Genomic DNA, 21292 nt, shown 5'->3' on the forward strand with positions numbered 1-21292 from the left:
AAATGAATTAGATCAGTTCTGGTAGCCTTATGTAGTCGAAACTAATGAAGAGGTGTACAGTTAATTTAGTTACATTTAGATATATAACCTATATTTATATGAATTTACATAAATGAGTTGGAGATGGATGTTGAGGGCAAAAATCTCAATTGCAGATGATACTAAACTAAAGAAAATAATGAATTGAAGGGATGACACTGAGCGACTTCACAGGGGCACTGACAAGTTGGCCAAATGCACAGACGCCTGGCAATTGAATTTCAATGCAGAGAAATGTGAGGTAATGCATTTTGGTAAAAGAAACACAAAGACAATACAGACTCACTGGTCCAACTTTTGAGGGGAGTACAAGAGCAGAGTGACCTCAGCATTGACATGTACAATTCTCTGAAGGTGGCCAGGCAAGTTGAAACAGTAGTAAAGGTATCTTATAGGATGCTTCAGTTTATAAATAGAGACATACAGCATGAAAGCAAAGAAGCAATGCTGCACCTCTATTAATCACTGGTCAGAAGACTACATTTGGAGCAGTGTGTTCAGTTCTGGGCACATTATTTAAGAAAGGTGTTAAATCCCTGGACAGAGTTCAAACACAGCTGATGAGAATGATACCAAAATTGAGGGATTTTAGATACAAGGAAAGCTGAGAGAGATTGGGCTTATTCTCTTTGGAGCAGGGTCGATTTAGGTGACCTTATTGAGGTGATAAATTATGAATAGCGAGTTTTGAGAAGATTTGTAGCTCAGGTTGAGGTTCTGGATGCGAGTTTGCTCGCTGAGCTGGAAGGTTCGTTTTCAGACGTTTTGTCACCACCCTAGGTAACATCAGTGAGCCTCCGACAAAGCGCTGGTGTTATGTCCCGCTTTCTATTTATCTGTTTAGGTTTCCTTGCGTTGGTGATGTCACTTCCTGTGTTGGTGATGTCATTTCCTGTTCTTTTTCTCAGGTGGTGGCAGATTGGCTCCAAATCAATGTGTTTGTTGATGGAGATCCGGTTGGAATGCCACGCTTCTAGGAATTCTCGTGCGTGTCTCTGTTTGGCTTGTCCTAGGATGGATGTGTTGTCCCAATCAAAGTGGTGTCCTTCCTCATCTGTATGTAAGGATACTGGTGATTGTGGATCATGTCTTTTTGTGGCTAGTTGATGTTCGTGTATCCTGGTGGCTAGCTTTCCTGCCTGTTTGTCCAATGTAGTGTTTGTCACAGTTCTTGCAAGGTATTTTGTAAATGACGTTCGTTTTGCTTGTTGTCTGTATAGGGTCTTAAGTTCATTAGCTGCTGTTTTAGTGTGTTGGTGGGTTTGTGGGCTACTGTGATGCCAAGAGGTCTGAGTAGTCTGGCAGTCATTTCCAAGATGTCTTTGATGTAGGGGAGAGTGGTAATGGTTTCTGGGCACGTTTTGTCTGTTTGTTTGGGTTTGTTGCTGAGAAAATCAGCAGTCTGTGTTCTTTTTGAATACGCTGTATACGTGATTTTCTTCTGCTCTTTGTAGTTCCTCTGTGCAGCAGTGTGTGGTGGCTCGTTGAAATAATGTTCTAATGCAGCTTCGTTTGTGGCTTAAACAAACAGCTCTGCCAATCATCCAACCCAAACTTTGGGTCCGCTACGTGGATGACACCTTTGTCATCACTAAATAAAACAAATTAGAGGAAACTTTCAAGACCATCAATAATACCCTTTACTGGCATAACATTCACAAAAGAGGAGTAAAACAACAACAAACTGCCATTCCTAGACGTCACAGTAGAGCGAACAGCCATTGGGGATCTTCAAACCAGCGTCTACAGGAAAACAACACGTACGGACCAAATCCTGAACTACAGGAGCAATCATCCCAACACCCACAAACGAAGCTGCATTAGAACATTATTCCAACGAGCCACCACACACTGCAGCACAGAGGAACTACGAAGAGCAGAAGAAAAGCACCTATACAACGTATTCAAAAAGAACGGGTACCCAATGAACACAGTCCGCCAATTTCTCAGCAACAAACCCAAACAAACAAACAAAACTTGCCCAGAAACCATAATCACTCTCCCTTGCATCAAAGACATTTTGGAAATGACTGCCAGACTACTCAGACCTCTTGGCATCACGGTAGCCCACAAACCCACCAGCACACTAAAATAGCAGCTAATGAACTTAAAAGACCCTATACAGACAACAAGCAAAACAAACATCATTTACAAAATACCTTGCAAGAACTGTGACAAACACTACATTGGACAAACTGGCAGAAAGCTAGCTACCAGGATACACGCACATCAACTAGCCACAAAAAGACATGATCCACTATCACCAGTATCCTTACATACAGATGAGGAAGGACACCACTTTGATTGGGACAACACATCCATCCTAGGACAAGCTAAACAGAGACACGCAAGAGAATTCCTAGAAGCGTGGCATTCCAACCGGATCTCCATCAACAAACACATTGGCTCCAAATCAATCTACCACCACCTGAGAAAAAGAACAGGAAATGACATCACCAACCCAAGGAAACCTAAACAGATAAATAGAAAGCAGGACGTAACACCAGCGCTTTGTCGGAGGCTCACTGATGATGTTACCTAGAATGGTGACGAAACGTCTGAAAACGAACCTTCCTGCTCAGCGAGCAAATTCACATCCAAATTATGAATAATTTTGGCAGGGTAAAGAATGATATTCTGTTTCCATTGTTATGTCAGTAACTTGGGGGTCACAATTTCAGAGATTTTCAGCAAGACAGCTAGACTTGAGATGAAGATAATCATCTTTACTCAGCTGTTAAGATTTGAAATGCATTGCCTGGGACAGTGATGGAAGTGGTTTCCACAGACAGCTTCAAAAGAGCTGAATGTATATTTGGAAGTAATGAAGTTAGAGGGCTATGGAGATAGGACTGGAGAGTGGGACTAACTGGGTTGCTTTTTCAGAAGCCAGTACAGACAGTGGGTCAAATACCCTCCTTCTGTACTGTAAAATTTTATGATTCTTATATAACAAAGGAAAATAAATAGGAAGGTAAATACGACACACAGAAAACTCACACTCATAAGAAGTAAAACTAAACATTTTTACTTCACTTAAAAAATCTTTTAACTGCATGCTGACATTAACGGAAACAGTGCTACCAGTTCTAGATTTTCACCTAAGTCAGTCTTTCAATTTTTAACAGTGGAAAATTCACTATGACACTGTTGCAAAACAGTGTTGATTGTGATACTAGGCCAATAGTTTAGAGATGCTTCATACAAATGACCTGATCTACAAAGTTTTAGCAAAATTACAGAACAGTTGCAACACAAGAGGCAGCCACCTAGCTTTGTGTTTGTGCTGACTCTCTGAAGATGATTACCCATTATTGCAAATGGAATATAGGCATCTTTTTACCTCTTTTAGTTGTTCCTTGCGTAGCTTATATTCTCTCTTCTGGGATTCAAGAAAGCTATTTAATTCCTTCTTCTGCTGAGCCTGTATGTGCTGCTGAAATTTCTTTTCTTCAGTAGAAACTGCTTTGGTCTTAACAAAATGACAAGAAACATGTTTTGAGACGTAAGAACAGATTCCTTTTTAGAACCTTTAAGGAAAACTAGATTTTTGTCCCTCTCCCAGACAGACGTTTTGCCCACAGCATTATCAAGGTGCATGGATGTGTATCATACATTAATTGCTTGGCAGTCCAGAAAGTTTTGGCAATGTCAATAGTAGAAGAATGCTTCATAAAACCAAAACTACACTATTGCTCCACCCTCAAGTGATAAAACCCCTCACTAAAACCACTAGTAATCTGAGCTGTTTTTCTGGAATCACAAAGATCAGTCCTTCAGAGGCTGAAAATGATTGTCAAAGTAACATTAATTTAAGTATTGCTACAATTCCTCTTTATTTCACTTTCATGGGAGGAGTATGTGGTTGGCAAGGTGAGGAATTCTAGTCTAATCCTAACTGCCCTTGGGGTGATGGTGGTGAGTTTCTTCACAAATTACTGATGTCATTCCACAGATACAGCTGTGGTTGCAGGTCTTGGGCCCAACAACCCCGAAAGAACAATTATGTTGTTGTTGCTGTTGACGTGGGGGAGGGGTGGTAATGGTGTTCCAACATGTTTTCTGTCTTTCATCCTTTCCAGTGACATTGGTCAGTGTGCAAGGTGTTGCTTAAGGAAGCTTGGCGAGTTGCTGTAATACGTTTTATGTATGGTACACAGCACTGCCACTGTCTACTTCTAATGAATGGCGTGCAGGTCAAGCAGACTGCTTTGTCCTGATTGGCAATTTCTTCAATGTTGGAGCTGTACTCAACCAGGGAAGTGAAGAATATTCCATCATAATCTTGACTTGTAGCCTTGTAAGCAGTAGACAGGTAGTGACCACTTGCTGATGTGTGAAACCTCATGGGTCCAATGACAATGTTAAGAATACCCAGGGCCACTTGAAACTGACTTAATTTTAATGGGACTGTCACGTCAAGGGAGCAGGACAAACCCAGGGATGGCAATGGCGATGTTTGGGATATTGCCTGTAAGGTGTAATTCAATATCTCAGGCTGTTTGCAACTAGTCTGTGGGACACATTTCCCAATTTTGGCACATGTTCCTTGATGTTAAGATTTTGCAGGGTTGGCTGAGCAGCATGTGCTACTGTAGATACAAGCACCTGAGTCAATGCTGGGCAGTCTATTCATCTTTAGTATTTTTCAATTTTTCAGGAATGGTTTGGCACAATTAAATGGTTTGCAAGGCCAATTCAGGGGGCAACTAACAATCATCAATTTCTGAGTATGGACTAACATGTAGACGAAAAAACTGTATTGCTTTTTCTGGAAGGTCATTTGTGAACTGGATGAGTTTTTATGACAATCAGTAGTTTGACAGATAGTTTCTGCATGATGGAATAATGTTACAAATACCCAGATTCTAAAATGTCACATGACATGCAATGATGCAATTTTAAAAAAATAAGGAATTCTGAATTTATCCTCTTAAAAATCTAACTCTGTAGTAGCTCTAATCAGCTGAGGCTGATTTTGACCTGCTAAATATTCAGTTAGTAAATGTAGTTAGTTTAGAATTGCAGGGATAGTTTACTGCAGTAGAAAATGAGCATTCATTTGACCTGTTTGTGCATCTATGATCTGTTGGTTGTGCCACAGCACTGGTTCAATGACATAAATCAGCCTATCGTGAGCTCAGCTGTCTCTCCCTCAGTCACTACACCCCTTACATTTGATAGGTGGCGGCATAAAAATAGTGCAGCTAAGTACTGGGAAACAGGAAAGAGGTAGAGGATTACAAGACAGGAGATTAGGAAAAACCTCAGAACCGTTTGGAAAAAGTTAATTCAAAAGCATGGTTCAGGCTTTGAAATCAAAATGACAACCACCTTAAACACAGGTACAAATGCATTATGAAATACACTCCATTTTCAGACTTGACTATTCCTTCAGTTACTTCGCTGTGTTCCTATCTTTACCTTCTATAAATGTCAACTCTTCCAAACTCTGCATAATATCCAACAATAAGTTCATATCTGTTTGTCCATCACCACTGTGCTTGCTGACGTACAGTACCTCAAATTTACCAATTTAAAATCTTTATGTTTGAATTCCTTTATAGCTTTGCTCTCTGCCCACCTCCAAAATCTTCAATTGCTGGAACTACGCATTCCACAAGCCTTAAGTGCTTACCCACACCCTATAATCCTATCTTGACTGTTATCCTTATGTGCTCTTAAATTCCCTCCTTAAATCTCTACCTCATTCTCCACTGTCAGTCAGTATCCCCTTTGAAAACTACCTATGAGTCAAAAGCTTTTAATAATCTTTCCTCATACCTTTCTTCAGCTGAGGGACTAATTTACACTACTGTGAACTTCTATGAGATATTTTACAACATAAAGAACACTATAGAAATGTAGGTTTTTCTGCTGTTTAGCAATTTATTTTTCCCAAAACTTTTCCATTGTTGGCACAACTCTAGAGCTAGGATTTTTATTTTCAGAGGATTCTCACTAGAAGTGCAGCCAAAACCTGTTTGTATTGCAAGCTGTTTGTTTGTCATGCCATCGCCGAAATTGTATTCTTAAACAGGATCAAGTTTGAAAAAGGTTTTCAATTAATATGTACTATTGGTATTTTCTGTTAATCTCATTGCAAATACAGCATGCAAGGTTATCTGAAAATGAAGTACAATGCTCATTGTTTCTGGTTATTTTACCTGGATGACACATTAATACTGTGTTTTCAGTTTTTCCAGGTTATGAGGTGTGGGAGGTTTCTTTAACTCATTGGAATAAATAGTTTGACTATGTCAGTTTCAACTATTCAACAAGGATCAACATGAAAAGTGGGTTCTGCTGTAAAGCCAAGTATCAATGCAAAACCACAATTACAGACACTGATATTAGTAATTTTTACCCAGATCACAATATTAATTGCATTGTCATCTTAAACATTGATATATCAATCAGTATAAACACAGCACTAAGTAAGGAAGCAAGTATTTATGCAAGGTACCTCTTTTTCCATAATACCGAGGTGTTTTTTAATAAGTTTCTCCATTTCTGCAGCAAAGCTGTTACGTTGTGTTTCTAGCTCCTTGTCAAGCCGCAGGCGATGTTCGTCCATCTCCGCTTTGAGCTTATTTTCCAGCGCCATGAGCTGCTTCTGATGCTGGCGTCGCATGCGTTTATAACCAGACATCTGCTCCCGAAGCTCAGAATCTTGTTCATGCTCTTGTATTTGCCTTGTAACCTGAAAGATACAATATAAAGCAATGTATTGACTTAACAGTCATGAACCACAATGAAAAGCTCAAAATGACTTCTGAAAATTCTTAAGTGTTTGTTCAAACTAACTATAGCAAAATTTATCCCAATAGTATTCAACACTTTGCACATACTCATGAGCGACCAGTTTTTAAACTGCAAATTAAGATAAGACCCAGTAACTATCTTCAAGTAAGATATTTGAACAGAGTTCACTCAATTAGCTTTTATGCCAACAAGACTACTTGACATCTTTGTCGCATTCCATTAGAATGAATTCATTATGTATTATGATTTAATATTTGTTTGAAAAACAAGTTTAAAGATAACCTTATAGTAAGAATAGTTTGGTGCAGCAGTTTTACTGCAATTAAGATAGCATCAACAGGTTGCTCCACTATGTCCTGAATGCACATGGTTTCACTGGAGACAAAATGTTCAATTGCCTTGTAAGTCTAAAGACAGGATTCCAGTCTATATTAATGACCTTTTAATCAGGCTTTTAGATATAAATTTCCACTATGTGCTGTTGTCAGATTTTTGTCACAGTTCAATGGAATAATAATTTTTACCACAAAAGCTTATGTCCACAATTTGTAATGGGAAATACCTCAAACTGACTGTACAATCATGTAATGTTGTCCCAACTTCTGGAAAAAGGTAAATTACTTTTCATCCCACCACTTTTTCATCAGTAACTAAAATTTTTTCAGGTGTTCTGAAGAAGGGTCACTAGACTCACCATTACTCTCCACAGATGCTGCCAGGTGTGCTGAGTTTCTTCAGCGATATCTGCTTTTATTTCAAATCTTCAACATCTGTAATTGTTGTTTTGGTTTTGGTGTAGAAGTTCACCCAGGTCTAATCACATCTCCCCCTTTCCCAATCTATTGCCATTCAGATAAAAATCTGCCTTCCTGTTTTTGCTACCAGAGTGGATAACCTCATTTATCCACTTTATATATCATCTGCCATGCATTTTCCCCACTCACTCAACTTATCCAATGTCACTGAAATATCTCTGCATTCTTCTCACAGTTCACCCTCCCACCCAGCTTTGTCTTATCTACAAACTTTGAAGACATTACATTGATTTCCCTCATCTAAATTATTCATACACATGGTGATTAGCTGGAATCCAAGCATTCACTCCTGCAGTACTGAACTGGTCACTGTCTGCTATTCAGAAAATAACCTGTTTATTGCCACTCTGTTTCCTATCTGCTAACCAGTTCATTAGTCATTTCAGTACCCTTACCCATATTACACATGCTTTAATTTTACATGCAAATCTCGCATGTGGGACCTTATCAAAAGCATCATCGAAGTCCAAGTAAACCACATCCACTGGATCCCCCTCATCAACTCTGTATCTGTATGAAAGATTGCAATCTACTTGTCAAGCATGATTCCCCTTTCAGAAATCCATGCTGTCTTTGTCCAATCCTGTCACTGTTGCACAAGGGCTCTGCTATTAAATTTTGTAATGGACTCTAGAATTTTCCCTGCTACAGACTCTAAAAATTCCTTGTTTCCTAGCTACTTTTTTTTAAAAATAGAAAAAATGGCATTACATCAGTTACCCTTCAATCTATAGCAGCTGTTCCAGAATCTACAGAATCTTGAAAGAAGACGACCAATTAATCCAATATTTCTATGGCCATTTCCTTAAATGCTCAGATGCACGCTATCAGGCCCTCGTGATTTGTCAACCTATAAGCTTGTGCATTTTCCGAATACTGTTTTCCTACCAATACAGATTTACTTCAGTCCCTCCCTCTCACTAGACCTTGTGTTCCCCAACATTTTTGCAATGTTATTTGCATCCTCCTTTGTAAAGGCAGAACTATGTATTTAATTGGTCTGCCATCTCTTTTCCCCTCATCATAACTTACCGTTGCTTTTGAAAGGGGCCTACATTTGTCTTCATTAATCTTTCTCTCTTCGTATACCAATGTAAGCTTCTACAATCAGTTTGCATGTTCTCCGCAAGCTTATTCTCATATTCTATTTTGTCACTCTTAATCAATCCCTTTATCTTCTTTTACTAAAATCTAAACTGCTCCCAGTCCTCAGGTCTAGTGCTTGTTTTGGACAATTTATATAGGACTCTTCCTTAGATCCAGTGCCATCCTTAATTTCTCCAGTTAGTCATGGTCAGGCCAACATATCTGTTTCACTTGAGTCAAACCGGAGTGAACAATTATTGCAGTTCCTCCACGCATTCTGAATATTTGCTGTTGTCAACCCAATGCTATCCCTTCAAATAATGTTCCCCAATTTAACATATCTTGCTTCTGTCTCATTCCCATTGTAGTTCCTTTTATTTAGATTCATGTAGAAGGGAGATATTCGTAGATAATTAAGATGAACTGAAGGAAGGCAAATAAAATGTTGGTATACATTGATAAAGGAATAGCATATAAAATTAGGGTAGTGTTGCTCCAACTGTACAAGGAATTAGAGAGGCACACCAGGCGCACTGTGTATAGATCTGGCCCTCTTAAGTGAGGGGGGGATCTATTTGCATTTGTGGCAGTTTGAGGGGTGGTTGAAGAGATTGATTCCAGAGTTCAGAGGTTTGTAATATGAAAAGAGATTGATCAATTTAGCTCTATGCTTTGTCAAGTTTAGAAGAGAGGAAATTTAAATGAAGCATAAGATATTAAAAGGGATTGACAAAATAGACAAAGCTGATATTCTTATTGTGGTGTAATAGCAGGTTTAAAACAGTCTCGAAGGGTGATGAATCTGTTGAATTCCCTACCCCAGAGTGTGTGTTGGAAGCCAGCACACTGAGCAAATTTAAGGAGACAAGACAGATTTTTATTTAGAGATAGAGATATTTTATTTAGTACTGGATTGAAAGTTTATGGGCTAGACCGTGGATTTGAGGCCAAAATGAAATCAGCCATGGTCATTCTGAATGGTGGAATAGGCTCAAGATATTGATTTGCCTACTCCTGCTCATCATGTTCTTATGAAGGAAGACATGGTATGGAGCTGGAAATACAGGAGTTGAGTTAGTAGTTGCAAAGTGTAGGGATAGTTGTGAAACTATGAGTTACAGGAACAGCTGTGTAGTTGGATATTTACAGGATTAAGTGAACACTACATGAGGGGCAAATGAGTGACTGGAGAAAGTAAAACTGGGAGACTGGAAATTTAAATTAAGGACAGAATTGCATTTGGAAGCTGCAATCATTGTGCCTCGCCCTCTAAACCTATTTTATCTGAAGACAGAGCTAGATCATTACTCATCATAAGCACGGTTATAGAAAATCAATTAAATTTATTCCAGATGCATAATGTCCTATCAGAGTCTTTCATGTTAATATCAATTTTAAGCTAATATTAAATGTAACATAAAAATGTAAAGTGTAAAATAAAAACGAAAATCCCACAAAATGTAGCTTTAAGTCATGTCCAGTAGGTGGCGGAGCAAAGTGAATTTCTGAAATCTATCTCTAACTCATCATCCCTCGAAAAATTAGGTTTCTTAACTGTCCTTGAGTAATATACAGGCAACTTACCAATGATGTACCAATGATGACTTAAAATGTCTACTAACATATTGTAGAGAAATACTTTTACATAAGGGGAAAGTCACCTTAAACATTTTGCCAATCAAAGAACAGTCCCTTTATCTCCATGTTTTGCCTTCACATCTGAATGATCTATCATTGTATGTCATAAAGGTGTCTCCAATTCTGTGTGGTCTCATTTTTGCAAATAATCTCTGACGATATTATGGCTTTAAGAGGTGCACTTTGTCCTTTTTTTTTTAAAATAATGAAGGGAGGTTGAGACAGAGGTAGAGAATAGTCTGTGTCAAGTCAATAGACAGCTTGAGGGGCTTTGGAGAACAACGTGTAGAGGTCATCAGGCCAGGCAGCATCAGAGGAACAGGAAAGCTGACGTTTCCGGTCGGCACCCTTCTTCAGAAATGGGGTGGGGAGGTAACTCAAATAAACAGAGGGGAGGGGTGGGGCTGTGCTGGGAGGGAGGTGGGATGGTGATAGGCGAGTGCAAGCAAGCAGTGGTGGAGATTGGCTAGTGAGGTGGGAGGAGTCGGTAGGTGGAAAAGATGATGGACAGGTAGTGCCAGGTTAAGGAGGCAGGGATGAGAGGGAGGGTTGGTCATGGGATGAGGCCGGGGGAGCGGTGGGGTAGGGAGATTTTGAAATTGGTAAAATCCATGTTTAGGCCTTGGGCTGTAGGCTGAGGGGGAATATGTGATGCTGCTACTCCAGTTTGTGGGTGACATCATCATGATGCTGGAGGCGGCTCAGGATGGACACACCACGCAGGTGTTCCGATGTCGAAGGTTTATTTTTTTGCCTTGGATGGAGGTGAGGGAGGTGGTGCAGGGGCAGGTATAGCACTTCCTGTGGCTGTAGGGAAAGGTGCCGGGAATGGTGAGATTAGTCGGGAGTGTAGAGCAGATGAGGGAGTCACGAAGAGAGTGGTCCCTATGAAAAGCACATAGGGGGTGGGGAGGGAAATACATCTTTGGTTGTGCGGTCAGATTGTAGGTGGCAGAAATTGCTACGTTGGATGCAGAGGTTGGCTGGGTGATGTAGATACAAGGGGAATTCTGCCTTTATTTTGGTTTTTGTTGTGGGGAGGCAATGTGAGGGCGGAGGTACGGGAAACGCCAAGAGATGCATTTGAGGGCATTTTCAAACATCTGAAGGGGCACGTTGCAGTCCATAAAACAGGAGGACATCTGGGATGTGGGGGAGAGGAACATCCCATCTTGGGAGCAGACGCAACACAAGTGGAAGAATTAGGAGTTGGGGATTGCATTCTTGCAGAGAGGGGGCTGAGAGGAGGTGTACTCAAGGTAGCTGTGACCTTGGTTTTTTTTTTAAAAATGCTGGAACAATAAAAGCAGCCTGAATGGGTGGGATCAAGCTCCCAACGAACCAGGATTTAGCTCTCAGTAGCTGTTGGGATTGTGAAAGCTGCTACATCTCTCTCTTAGTTACACCTAAAAGCTGGTGTTAGAATTCCTGCTTCCAGAATTGCTTGAGAGACAATCTATTTTACTGAATGTGCCTTTGCCAAGAGTGCTTTTATGGGATATTACTACAGTGGAACAGAAGTTTTGCAATAAAGTATTTTAAAACAAAACAGAATAATATTTAAATTATTCCAATTTCTTCTTTCCTTTGTTGTCTTTTAATGAGGAGTATGGATGCAGTGTGTTTTACTTCAGGCCTAGTAGGTTGATCAACCAAATCGCTACCAGAACGCCATGCCTGTCACTGGCCTTTAAAATAAGAAGATAGCCTACATCCAACCTCCTTGACATGTTTTGATGGGGTAGGTCTGGTCCATAACATCTCTCCAAGTGGATACTCAATCGCCTCATGCAAGTTCACTACACCACCTATCTTATTAGCGAACTCGTCAAACAATACAATTATATTTGTATTTTTCACAGGAGAAGTCAAAACTACTGCAGCTCACTTTCAAAGTTACTCACCAAAGAAGCTGTACGTATTGTGGCAAAATGTTCTCTGTTTCGGTAGTGTGACTTATGGCGTGAAACTGGAGGTGGCGATTGCGGTTCTGAACCCCTAGGTCTGTGGTCAACCTCTTCGCCATAGTGATCATGATCCTGACAAGTAGAGAGCGGGAAAATTAGGTGTTCAAACAAGGCCATAAAAATACATTTTAATTGCAGAATGTTTTTTCATTTTCCAAAACAGTAAATAGTACTCAACCACTGCAGATGCATCCTAGTTTCTATGACAGCACAACACCCTAGGCCAAGCAGCACAAAATGAGCTACCCATCCATGGGTGTGATAATCAGAGAAATATACCATACCCAAGGGACTCCTGTTACATGCAAGAAGTTCAAGTGTGAATGTGACACAAGCCCAAAAATATTTCCAATACTTAGCCAAAGGCCTTGCTCTCACAGTGTTCCTTTACACATGGCATCAAAGAAAGTATCAAACTACTATAAATTCACATCAACACTGAGGATGTCAGCAATCTCATACTGCAGCAGGGCTCCAAGGCCAGTCACTGTGAATTCCCTACTTCAGTTGAGCTGTACTGTCTAGCAAAATCCATGGAGCTAAATTTGTGCACGAATGTCCCAGTGCTGCCTGTAATGCACTTCAATTGTAAAGAACTGGAAAATCCAGGTTCACGCTTGTAACTTAAAGCAGTTTTCATACTTTGTATGAATTGATATTAACCTCAACAATTGTCACTGTGCTATTTTTAAAAAAAAGCTGTCACATGTTCTATGTTCTAGCATCTTATTTGATTCCCTAATACTGACAACTCCAAATACTGTACACTAAATTTCTAATTTATTTTTAAAAATCTGAGGGGCTGACACTATATAAAAATTTAAACCAAACTATCTTTGATTCTTACTAAAAATGAGATGAACAGTAATTTCAATTAAAAAAACAGACAAGCAGTTTAAGAATTCAGCTACAATTTATTCCAAATTACGAGTAACCTGGGTTAATATGCCAAATTACCCATATTTAAATTATGTCGTCTTAAAAAGAGACAAAGCTTGTGTAAATTTTGATTAGTCACAAAATAAGCCACGTATAGCAATCATCTTACCAACCTACAGAATGAAGTCACTAAGTGTGGCGGTAAAACAAGACCAGAACTCTAATTTGGTTTGGTCTCAAAAAACTGAATTTTCTGAATTTTCAAAACACAAGATGGAGTACTATTTAACAATTTCATTAGACATCACTGCATCAGAGGAAAAATTTCACATAAATGTTGGCAAGTAGATAATTATTTGTATTACAATACTTGCAACCCATCCATTGCCAGGTAGAGGAAGACTGATTTAACAAGATAAATGCAGCAGAGAAACTAAGTGGGATAATACAGTGTCTGACAATGGACTTGTGCTGTTACCACTTTGCATAGGGAGGATAACGTGCAAAATAGACAGGGGCAGCACAGCGGCTAGCTCTGCTGCCTCACAGTGCCAGCGATCCGAGTTCAATTCCAGCACCTGTGGCCCCTCTGCCTCACTCTCCACTCCTAGTACCTTGTGTTACTTCCCAGTTGTGGAGTTTATACGTTCTACCCATGTCTGCATGGGTTTCCTCCCACAGTCCAAACATGTCCAGGTTAGGTGGATTGGCCATGCTAAATTGCCCATAGTGTCTAGGAATGTGCAGGCTAGGTGGATTGGCCATGGGAAATATATGGTTACACGGATAGGTAGAGGGGGTGGGTCTGGGCAGGTTGCGGTTTGATGGGTCAATGTGAATGCGTTGGGTCAAATGGCCTGTTTCCACAATGTAGGGATTCTATTCTACATGGATGAGGGGAGAATCTGACTATGAAATCCCCCAAATCCCTTGGAAAAATTTTAACAGGGAAAATCAGATAAAACTGGTATGTAGACAGAACAAAAAGAAACAGCAAGGAACTGGGTGAGGGGTGTAATTATAGGTGCAGTCCTTTTGCTGATACTAGGAGGAAGCATCAAGAATGACCACTTTGGAGACAGCCATTTGCATGCCAGGAAAGGGTCTTAACATTGGCATAAATGGCAAGACACACAAAGTACTGGGAATGTAGGGTGAGGCAGGGAGGCCACAAGGTGCTGATGAGAATAAGGACACGAGAAAAGGAATGGAGAGAGGGGACGAGGGCAAAAGAGGCAAGGGGCAGGGGCAAGGCCTGGGCCCGGGGGTGAGGGGGGTGGGCAGCAAGTGCAGGGGAGGGGAGAAGGTGGCTGCAAGGGCAGGGAGGGGAAAGGGGAGCTGCAACTGCAAGGATAGGGACAGAAGAAAGTGACTGCAAGGGTAGGGACAGAAGAAAGTGACTGCAAAGAAGTCAGCTCTTTCAAACATCAAATGCTGCTAACTATGAGCTAGGAAAATGTGAAAATCACTTAAGGTAATTAATTTCTGGCAGATGAAAGTGGTACCTCTAGCTTAAGGCTGTAAATGTTCAGGAGTGATGTTAAACAATGGGGTTGCAGCTAAGAGTCTCGTGTGGAGCATAACTGACAAAAAGACTGGATTGAAAAACTGTAATGAACAGAAACAGCTCGCAATTATTTCTTATATTTGCCTAAACTAGGAAGCGTTTATGCTTGAAGTTTGTACCGAGTTCATGAGATTAGCACATTGTTGACAGGATGCTGAGCAATAAATTGTGAGGATAGAAGCTCAGCAAATAGTCATCTTCACAGGTAGGTAAGATGTCAGCTAAGAATGGAACAGATGAAAAACAGCACAATAAAGATAGGATGAGAATAATTCAGAACTAGAGATGCAACTGCAGATTCAAATACAGACACAAAAAGTGTGCCATCAGTTTACCTCATGTACAGTTTGAAGTGAGGATGAAGTAATTTAGTGGGAGGGAAAAGAGGGTGGAAAGCTTTGCACTACGAATGGGAGTTTGGAACCTACTGAGCTTTTGGGAGTGTGTGTGTGTGTGTGTGTGTGTGGGGGGGGGGGGGAGAAATATTAGTGCACAAGGAGGATTAAGCCAACAGAATGAATAGGTGCAAGTATTTAGGTGTTGAAGATTCTGCCAAGACTGCAACGTTGGTCACAAGTGAGATCTCATGAACCAATGATCCAGAACTCAGGCAACAGGAGGAGCTACTGTACTGGGACAGTGATAAAATTGACATTGTTAATGAAATACACCTTTAGTTACATAATTAGTCAATGCAGTTTTAACACTGAATGTTACAAGTAGAGAATCACAATTAGCTACAAACAATATCAAGTGAGAAAGAGAGTGGAGCAGCAGCCTGAACTGGAATTTGGTAGCGCAAGTTGACTTTTTTGTAAAGCTGGCAAAGGCTACATTCACACCTAAACATTGCAACCATTCTTACTTGTTTGACCTTGAGTATATATAATGTGAATTAGTTCATAAAAAGAAGTTGTTGTTCTAGGTTATAATCAGGTTGGCTTCACAATAAAAACTTTCCATCACTCTGCTCAGATGAAGGCAGTAATGTTCAATAAAACTAAAGCATCCCAGGCAAGAGTGTTACAGATTAAAAAAAAACTTCATATTTTGCCCAGAGTTGAGAAATATCTGTCCTAAATCTAATGAACAAAAAAATGCATCCTGTCACACAATTTACTTCAATCTCCTAGTTAAAGCCATTGGCTACATTGAGTAAAGGCTTGTACTGTTTTTGCATAAAGGCTTAAGTATGCACACAGCGATTAAGTGAAAAAAAGAAATATGAAGATGCAGATCTAACTTCAGTTAAAAGAAGCCTGGTTCAGAGTGGGACATTGGATCACGTAACAGATGATACAACATTGTTTTGTATTATTATACGTACTACTGATGATCTCCCTTAAGGCATAACATTAACTCCTAGTTTCCAGTCTCTGTGAAGCTAATTGAAAGAAACATCTCCGCAAATCAACTCGCAAATATATTGAAAAGCCTTAAAATTGCTTTTGAAAGAAGTATTTCATTATTCTACACTTTTGCAACAATGTACAGATCTGGATTTTTCAAAGACATCCATAATTGGGTGGCACAGTGGCTCAGTGGTTAGCAGTGCTGCCTCACAACACCAGGGACCTGGGTTCGATACACAGTCGCCAGAGGGTGGAAGAGTTTGTACATTCTCCATGTGCGCGCGTGGATTTCCTCTCACAGTCTAACGATATGCGGGTTAGGTGGATTGGTCATGCTAAAATTTCCCAGTGTTTAGGGATCTGTAGCTTAGGTGAGTTATAAGGGAATAGGCCTGGGTGGGATGCTGCAAGGGTCGGTGTGGACTTGTTGGGCCGAAGGGCCTGTTTTCACACTGTAGGGTTTCTATAAACTATATGTTCCCAATGCATCGAATATTCATAATATGTAACGCAAAATATCTACATGCATTTTAAGTGAATTGAGGGTACATAAAAGAATTGAGAAAGACTTACTGGCTTTAGATGAATAACAGAGCTATTTGACATCACCGTATGATCTCCCTCCTGCATCATGGCAATTTCACTATTATCATCCGAAGCATCTGGAAGACTATTGACACTACTGCTTTGGCTACTAGCGCTGATAGACATGCTTGGTATAGATTGATTACTGCCCACGCTGTTAACCGTGCCCGTCCTACCAATACTGTGTTCAGGTTCCTTTTAGGTAGAAGATAAGAATATTAGAACACAATAATTATTATAGCCACCAAAAGCGTATTTTGTGTTTTTAAAACAGATTAAAGAGAATAATCAAACTTTTTCTGCCAATGCTAAGTAAAAATCATTTACATTAACTAGGAACATTCAATATTTGTTGAAACACATTAAATCAGAAGCTGCGCTACTCTTTGTAATTTAGCAAAGTATAGTAGACAAAAGCAAAGGACAATTCTACAACTTTTAAATTAATATAACACTAATTTAGTGTGCATATCAAAACATTCAGATTTATATCACAAAAAGCCTTCCAGCCTTTGTGAAATAAAACAGAAGTACTGTAACGTCAAATAAATAATAATTTTCCTCAAGATACAGAACCTCTGCTCACAATATTGATTTATTCAAAATAAAAAGAATAGATACGATCCCCCAAAGCTCTCATACCTCTTCCTCCTCTTGGGCTTCAACTGCAGGCCCATTATGGGCTTCCTGAAAAAGGATTTTCTTCATCTTTCTATATTGAAGGTTATCGAGCTCTCTGACGGCATCTTTTGTCCGCTGGATCAAATCTATTAACACTGTTTCGGGGCGTTCTCTAACAACAAACGCGTGCTACGAATTGAACAAATGTGACAAGTTATAATAAAATGTCAGCCTGACAATTTTTACAATCCTACCAAATTAGTTGCTTTTCTATGAGTCTTGTACTTATGTTTAAAAGCAAAGAAATTCTGAAAAATGAAATTATCCAATTATTTTCGAATTGGCAAACAGGAACATGAGTATAATCAATTCCAGGAATATTCAAAAATCAGATCAGTAACAATATTATTCCATAATTTATATGCAAGACTCTTAAATTCTGCTCCCTTTGACGTCAGCTTTTACCTGTCACGTTAGATTCGAACAACTGCATCTTCTCCAAGCTCTCGTTTTCTGCCAAGCTGGGACATTCCCAAAAACAATTAATTCTCCTAGAATAACACGTCTCAATCTGAGGTGGTGCTGTTGTGCTCTTTATTACTTTCTCACAGATAGGCGAATTGCACGGCTCGGTTCCACATTTTCTTTCAAGACATTTGAACTGACCTGAGGTACTATGTGATTACCCCAAATAAAAGATTGGAACTGGAAGAGTACAGACTTTTTTCTTTCATGAAGTGTCTCAAATTATTTACCACTGGTTGTACTCTAACCCTGAGTATTATTCAAACGAATGGATAAACAATGAAGATATCAAGATATCAAACATGTTTTGGTTTACAAAAATGGTAGACTTGGAAGAGAAAGCACAAAGTACTTTCACTCCAGTATATTTCTAAAGTTCAAAAATCAGCAGCATTACTTTCTGCACTAAAAATATAACTGGCAATCATTTACGCAACAAAACATACTTTAAAAGTTAATTCTGAACAGAAAAAAAAGTTTATTGCATGGAGTACAAGCAGCTAATTAAAGGTCAACAATAAAAATTCAGCACTGTTGAGGAATTGAAAACTGCCAGAATTATTTGCTAACATTTCACAACAGGTCACAAGAAAGAACTTAATGATCTGCCTCATGAATTTAATGAGGGCAAGCTCCATTTAGTTTTCTTGATCATAAATAAGGCATTACATTGCACGAGGAACAACTACAGCACTAATAACAAATTTGAGTAATAATCAGGCCAAAATTGTAAGAAAACTATGTGTAAATTGCTTTAACGTTTTGCTTTCTTTAATTCAGCTAGTCTTGGTGGAATTTAATTCAACAAATTCAATTAATTCCGAGAAAAACTGCACATGAACCACTGCCATTCTCTACAGTGATGTATTTATTCGTGTTTTTGGAATTAATCTTTCATTTAACTATGAAAGATTTTATCCTGTTGCAAGTGCAAAATTTTTTTATCTACTACCTCTTTATGCTGGTTTTTAAACTCAAAATGTAAAGTAAAACAGTTGAAAATGTTAATACTTGAAGAAAGGAACATGAAACAAATGTGAAGAATTTGATGAAAACCAAGCATGGATCTAGACAGAAATGAAAATAAAGAAATTCAGTTTGGAAACCAAAATTAACTGGTGAAGCAATTCTCTTCTGACCTTTCAAACTTTTAGTTTTTATTAGGATAAAACAGTTCACACCATTCACCTCTAGGGTCAAGTTATACAGTTACTTGATAAAGCTGCAATGCTAAATTTATAACATATTAGTTCCTGATTTTAAATATGACGAACATCAGTTTTATTTTTTATTACAAATGAGTTTGCAAGCAAATGAAGTCTGGAAAAAAGCCTGCAGCAAAATGATCAGAATGGAACTAAGTTTGGAAGTGTCAGACTAGTGGAACTAGTCAAAATTGCAGCCAAAGGATTTTGTGGAAATGCAGTGCAGACGCTCAGGGGCAAAAAAAACCCACATTCCAGACTCTGGTCTATACACAGCCACAAGTAGAGTTTCAAAGGCTATTTTTGGAATAATTGCAAATTTTTAATTTTAGAGGACTATGGGTTTAGTTTTAAATGTAACTTTTCAGCATGACAAAAGCATTTATATTTTATATGTAATTAAAAGTAATTGCATAATTTGATGGAGAAAAGTATAAAATGCACTGTACTTTCATTGAGATAAAGACAAATGAAAACATTACCGGGTGGTATTCCAGCTTCTGGATGAAACATGCATAATACAGTCATCACAAAATAGCCCAAGTTCTTAAAGATGAACTGTAGGCTCTGAAGTACTTAGTATATATTACACAGTGAAATCATAATAAAATGACAACATCAAATGAAAACTATTGCAATTATATGAATAATGTTTTGTTTTGATTTTGTAACGGCACCCAAAAGAATTGCTTTTCAGACTTTCAATCTTGCTGTAAAGATCCCTTCTCAAAAATGCCTTACAAAGACTCAACAGAATATCTACAACTAATTCCACACGAAACATAAGAAGTGATTTTGCAGTTATATTCTTCTGGGATAAATTAGTATACTGTATTGGGCTGCAAAGAGAAAAGCCTGGGTTTCAATTGTTTAACATCCTGGACAGTTCTGCCCCAACTTACGAAATTGAAGCAACTTCAAATACGTAATTTAGTCAAATTAAATTTCTGCAGGTTAACAGATGCTATCAAGTTAACAAAAAACAGATTCTATATTCTATTAATCAAAGTACTTTGTTTAAAATGTCAAGACCAGATCTGCACTGAATACAGAATCCTACTGACTTTGAGAAGTTCCTCTGAAGTGGGTCTGTCTTGAGGAATTTTCTGAAGACAGGAGTCTACAAAGTTTCGAAAGTAGTCAGACCTGGCAAGAATATATCAAACCATTTGGTGAGTGTAAAACTTACTGAACAGACATTATGCAAAATGTTTTGCAACATAGCTGTGAGTTAGCCCATCATTTTTTGACTAGGAAATTGCCATGGATACTTTACGTAGTTTACACGAACATTCATATTTACCACAAAAATATTATTGATCAAAATATTCAAATTAAGGCAAAAACATCTGGCATACGATAAAAATAGGACTGTATAATCTCAGTGAATAAAACCCACTAATGATCCATGGTCATTTACTCATGGCAGATTTGTTCAGTTATTGTACATTTGCCATTCATATTTGGGGAAAGAAAAGATAGAGGCTCACAGCTTTGCCAATGGGATTTCCCGTAATTGGGAATGATTACAGAGAATAATTTCTAGCAAGCATTGTCACTTCCAAATGTACTGCACCATATGAGATGTGGTTTTCTGGAAATGATATTAAACAGATACCCCATACGGCCCCAGTCAAATGGATATAAATGCTACAAATGGTAAGGGTGACAGTTATCCCTCAGTCATCATTGTTAAAACAGATTATCTGGTGATTATCACATTTTTCCTTGTGGGACCTGGCTGTGCACAAATTGGCTGCTGTTTTATATTACAGCATTGACTACACTTCAGAAATACTACATTAGATTGACAGTGTAGAGAGCGACTTTTGCACAAATAACACACGAGCATGATTTTTTTTTGTCAACACCTACTAGAGTTAAAACTCTAAGGGAGATTAGTATGCTTCAAGATCATTCAAACTATTGCACTATCATTTCGAACCAAAAGTATTGGTGATCTTTTAGTTTTGTTTTTCTGCTGAATTGTGAATTGGATGCTTGCAAGAACTAAGCAAGATGTACAATAATCAGATTTTGGAAAGGAGCCAGATTGGCATACAGAACTTGGATCTTAAAAATATCCTTTTCAAATATTTAAAATTACAAATAAAAACGTGGAAACTGCTGCCTTTCTATTTTGTTTCTAAAACGGGGAACACATTAAAAGCTTATAGGAAAAGACATGGTTTCTTCTACATTGAATCTAAAATTTCTTCAATAAACTGACTCAAATTGCATTGCTTTG

At 38.7% G+C, this 21292-nt stretch overlaps 1 protein-coding gene across 3 annotated transcripts in view; it reads right to left on the minus strand.

The window, feature by feature from the left end:
* taok1a (TAO kinase 1a) overlaps positions 1-21292 on the minus strand; it is a 150854-nt gene that overhangs the window by 26870 nt on the left and 102692 nt on the right. For all 3 annotated transcript variants that reach the window (XM_048557431.2, XM_048557432.2, XM_048557434.2), the window contains exons 10-15: positions 20109-20190; positions 17336-17503; positions 16682-16888; positions 12248-12382; positions 6506-6742; positions 3383-3511 (exon numbers count right to left, since the gene is read on the minus strand). In XM_048557431.2, coding sequence (XP_048413388.1) covers positions 3383-3511; positions 6506-6742; positions 12248-12382; positions 16682-16888; positions 17336-17503; positions 20109-20190 — 958 coding nt within the window. The remainder of the gene's footprint in view (positions 1-3382; positions 3512-6505; positions 6743-12247; positions 12383-16681; positions 16889-17335; positions 17504-20108; positions 20191-21292) is intronic.

The sequence above is a fragment of the Stegostoma tigrinum genome, chromosome 27 (genome assembly GCF_030684315.1).
Source record: "Stegostoma tigrinum isolate sSteTig4 chromosome 27, sSteTig4.hap1, whole genome shotgun sequence".
NCBI classification, from domain to species: domain Eukaryota; kingdom Metazoa; phylum Chordata; class Chondrichthyes; order Orectolobiformes; family Stegostomatidae; genus Stegostoma; species Stegostoma tigrinum.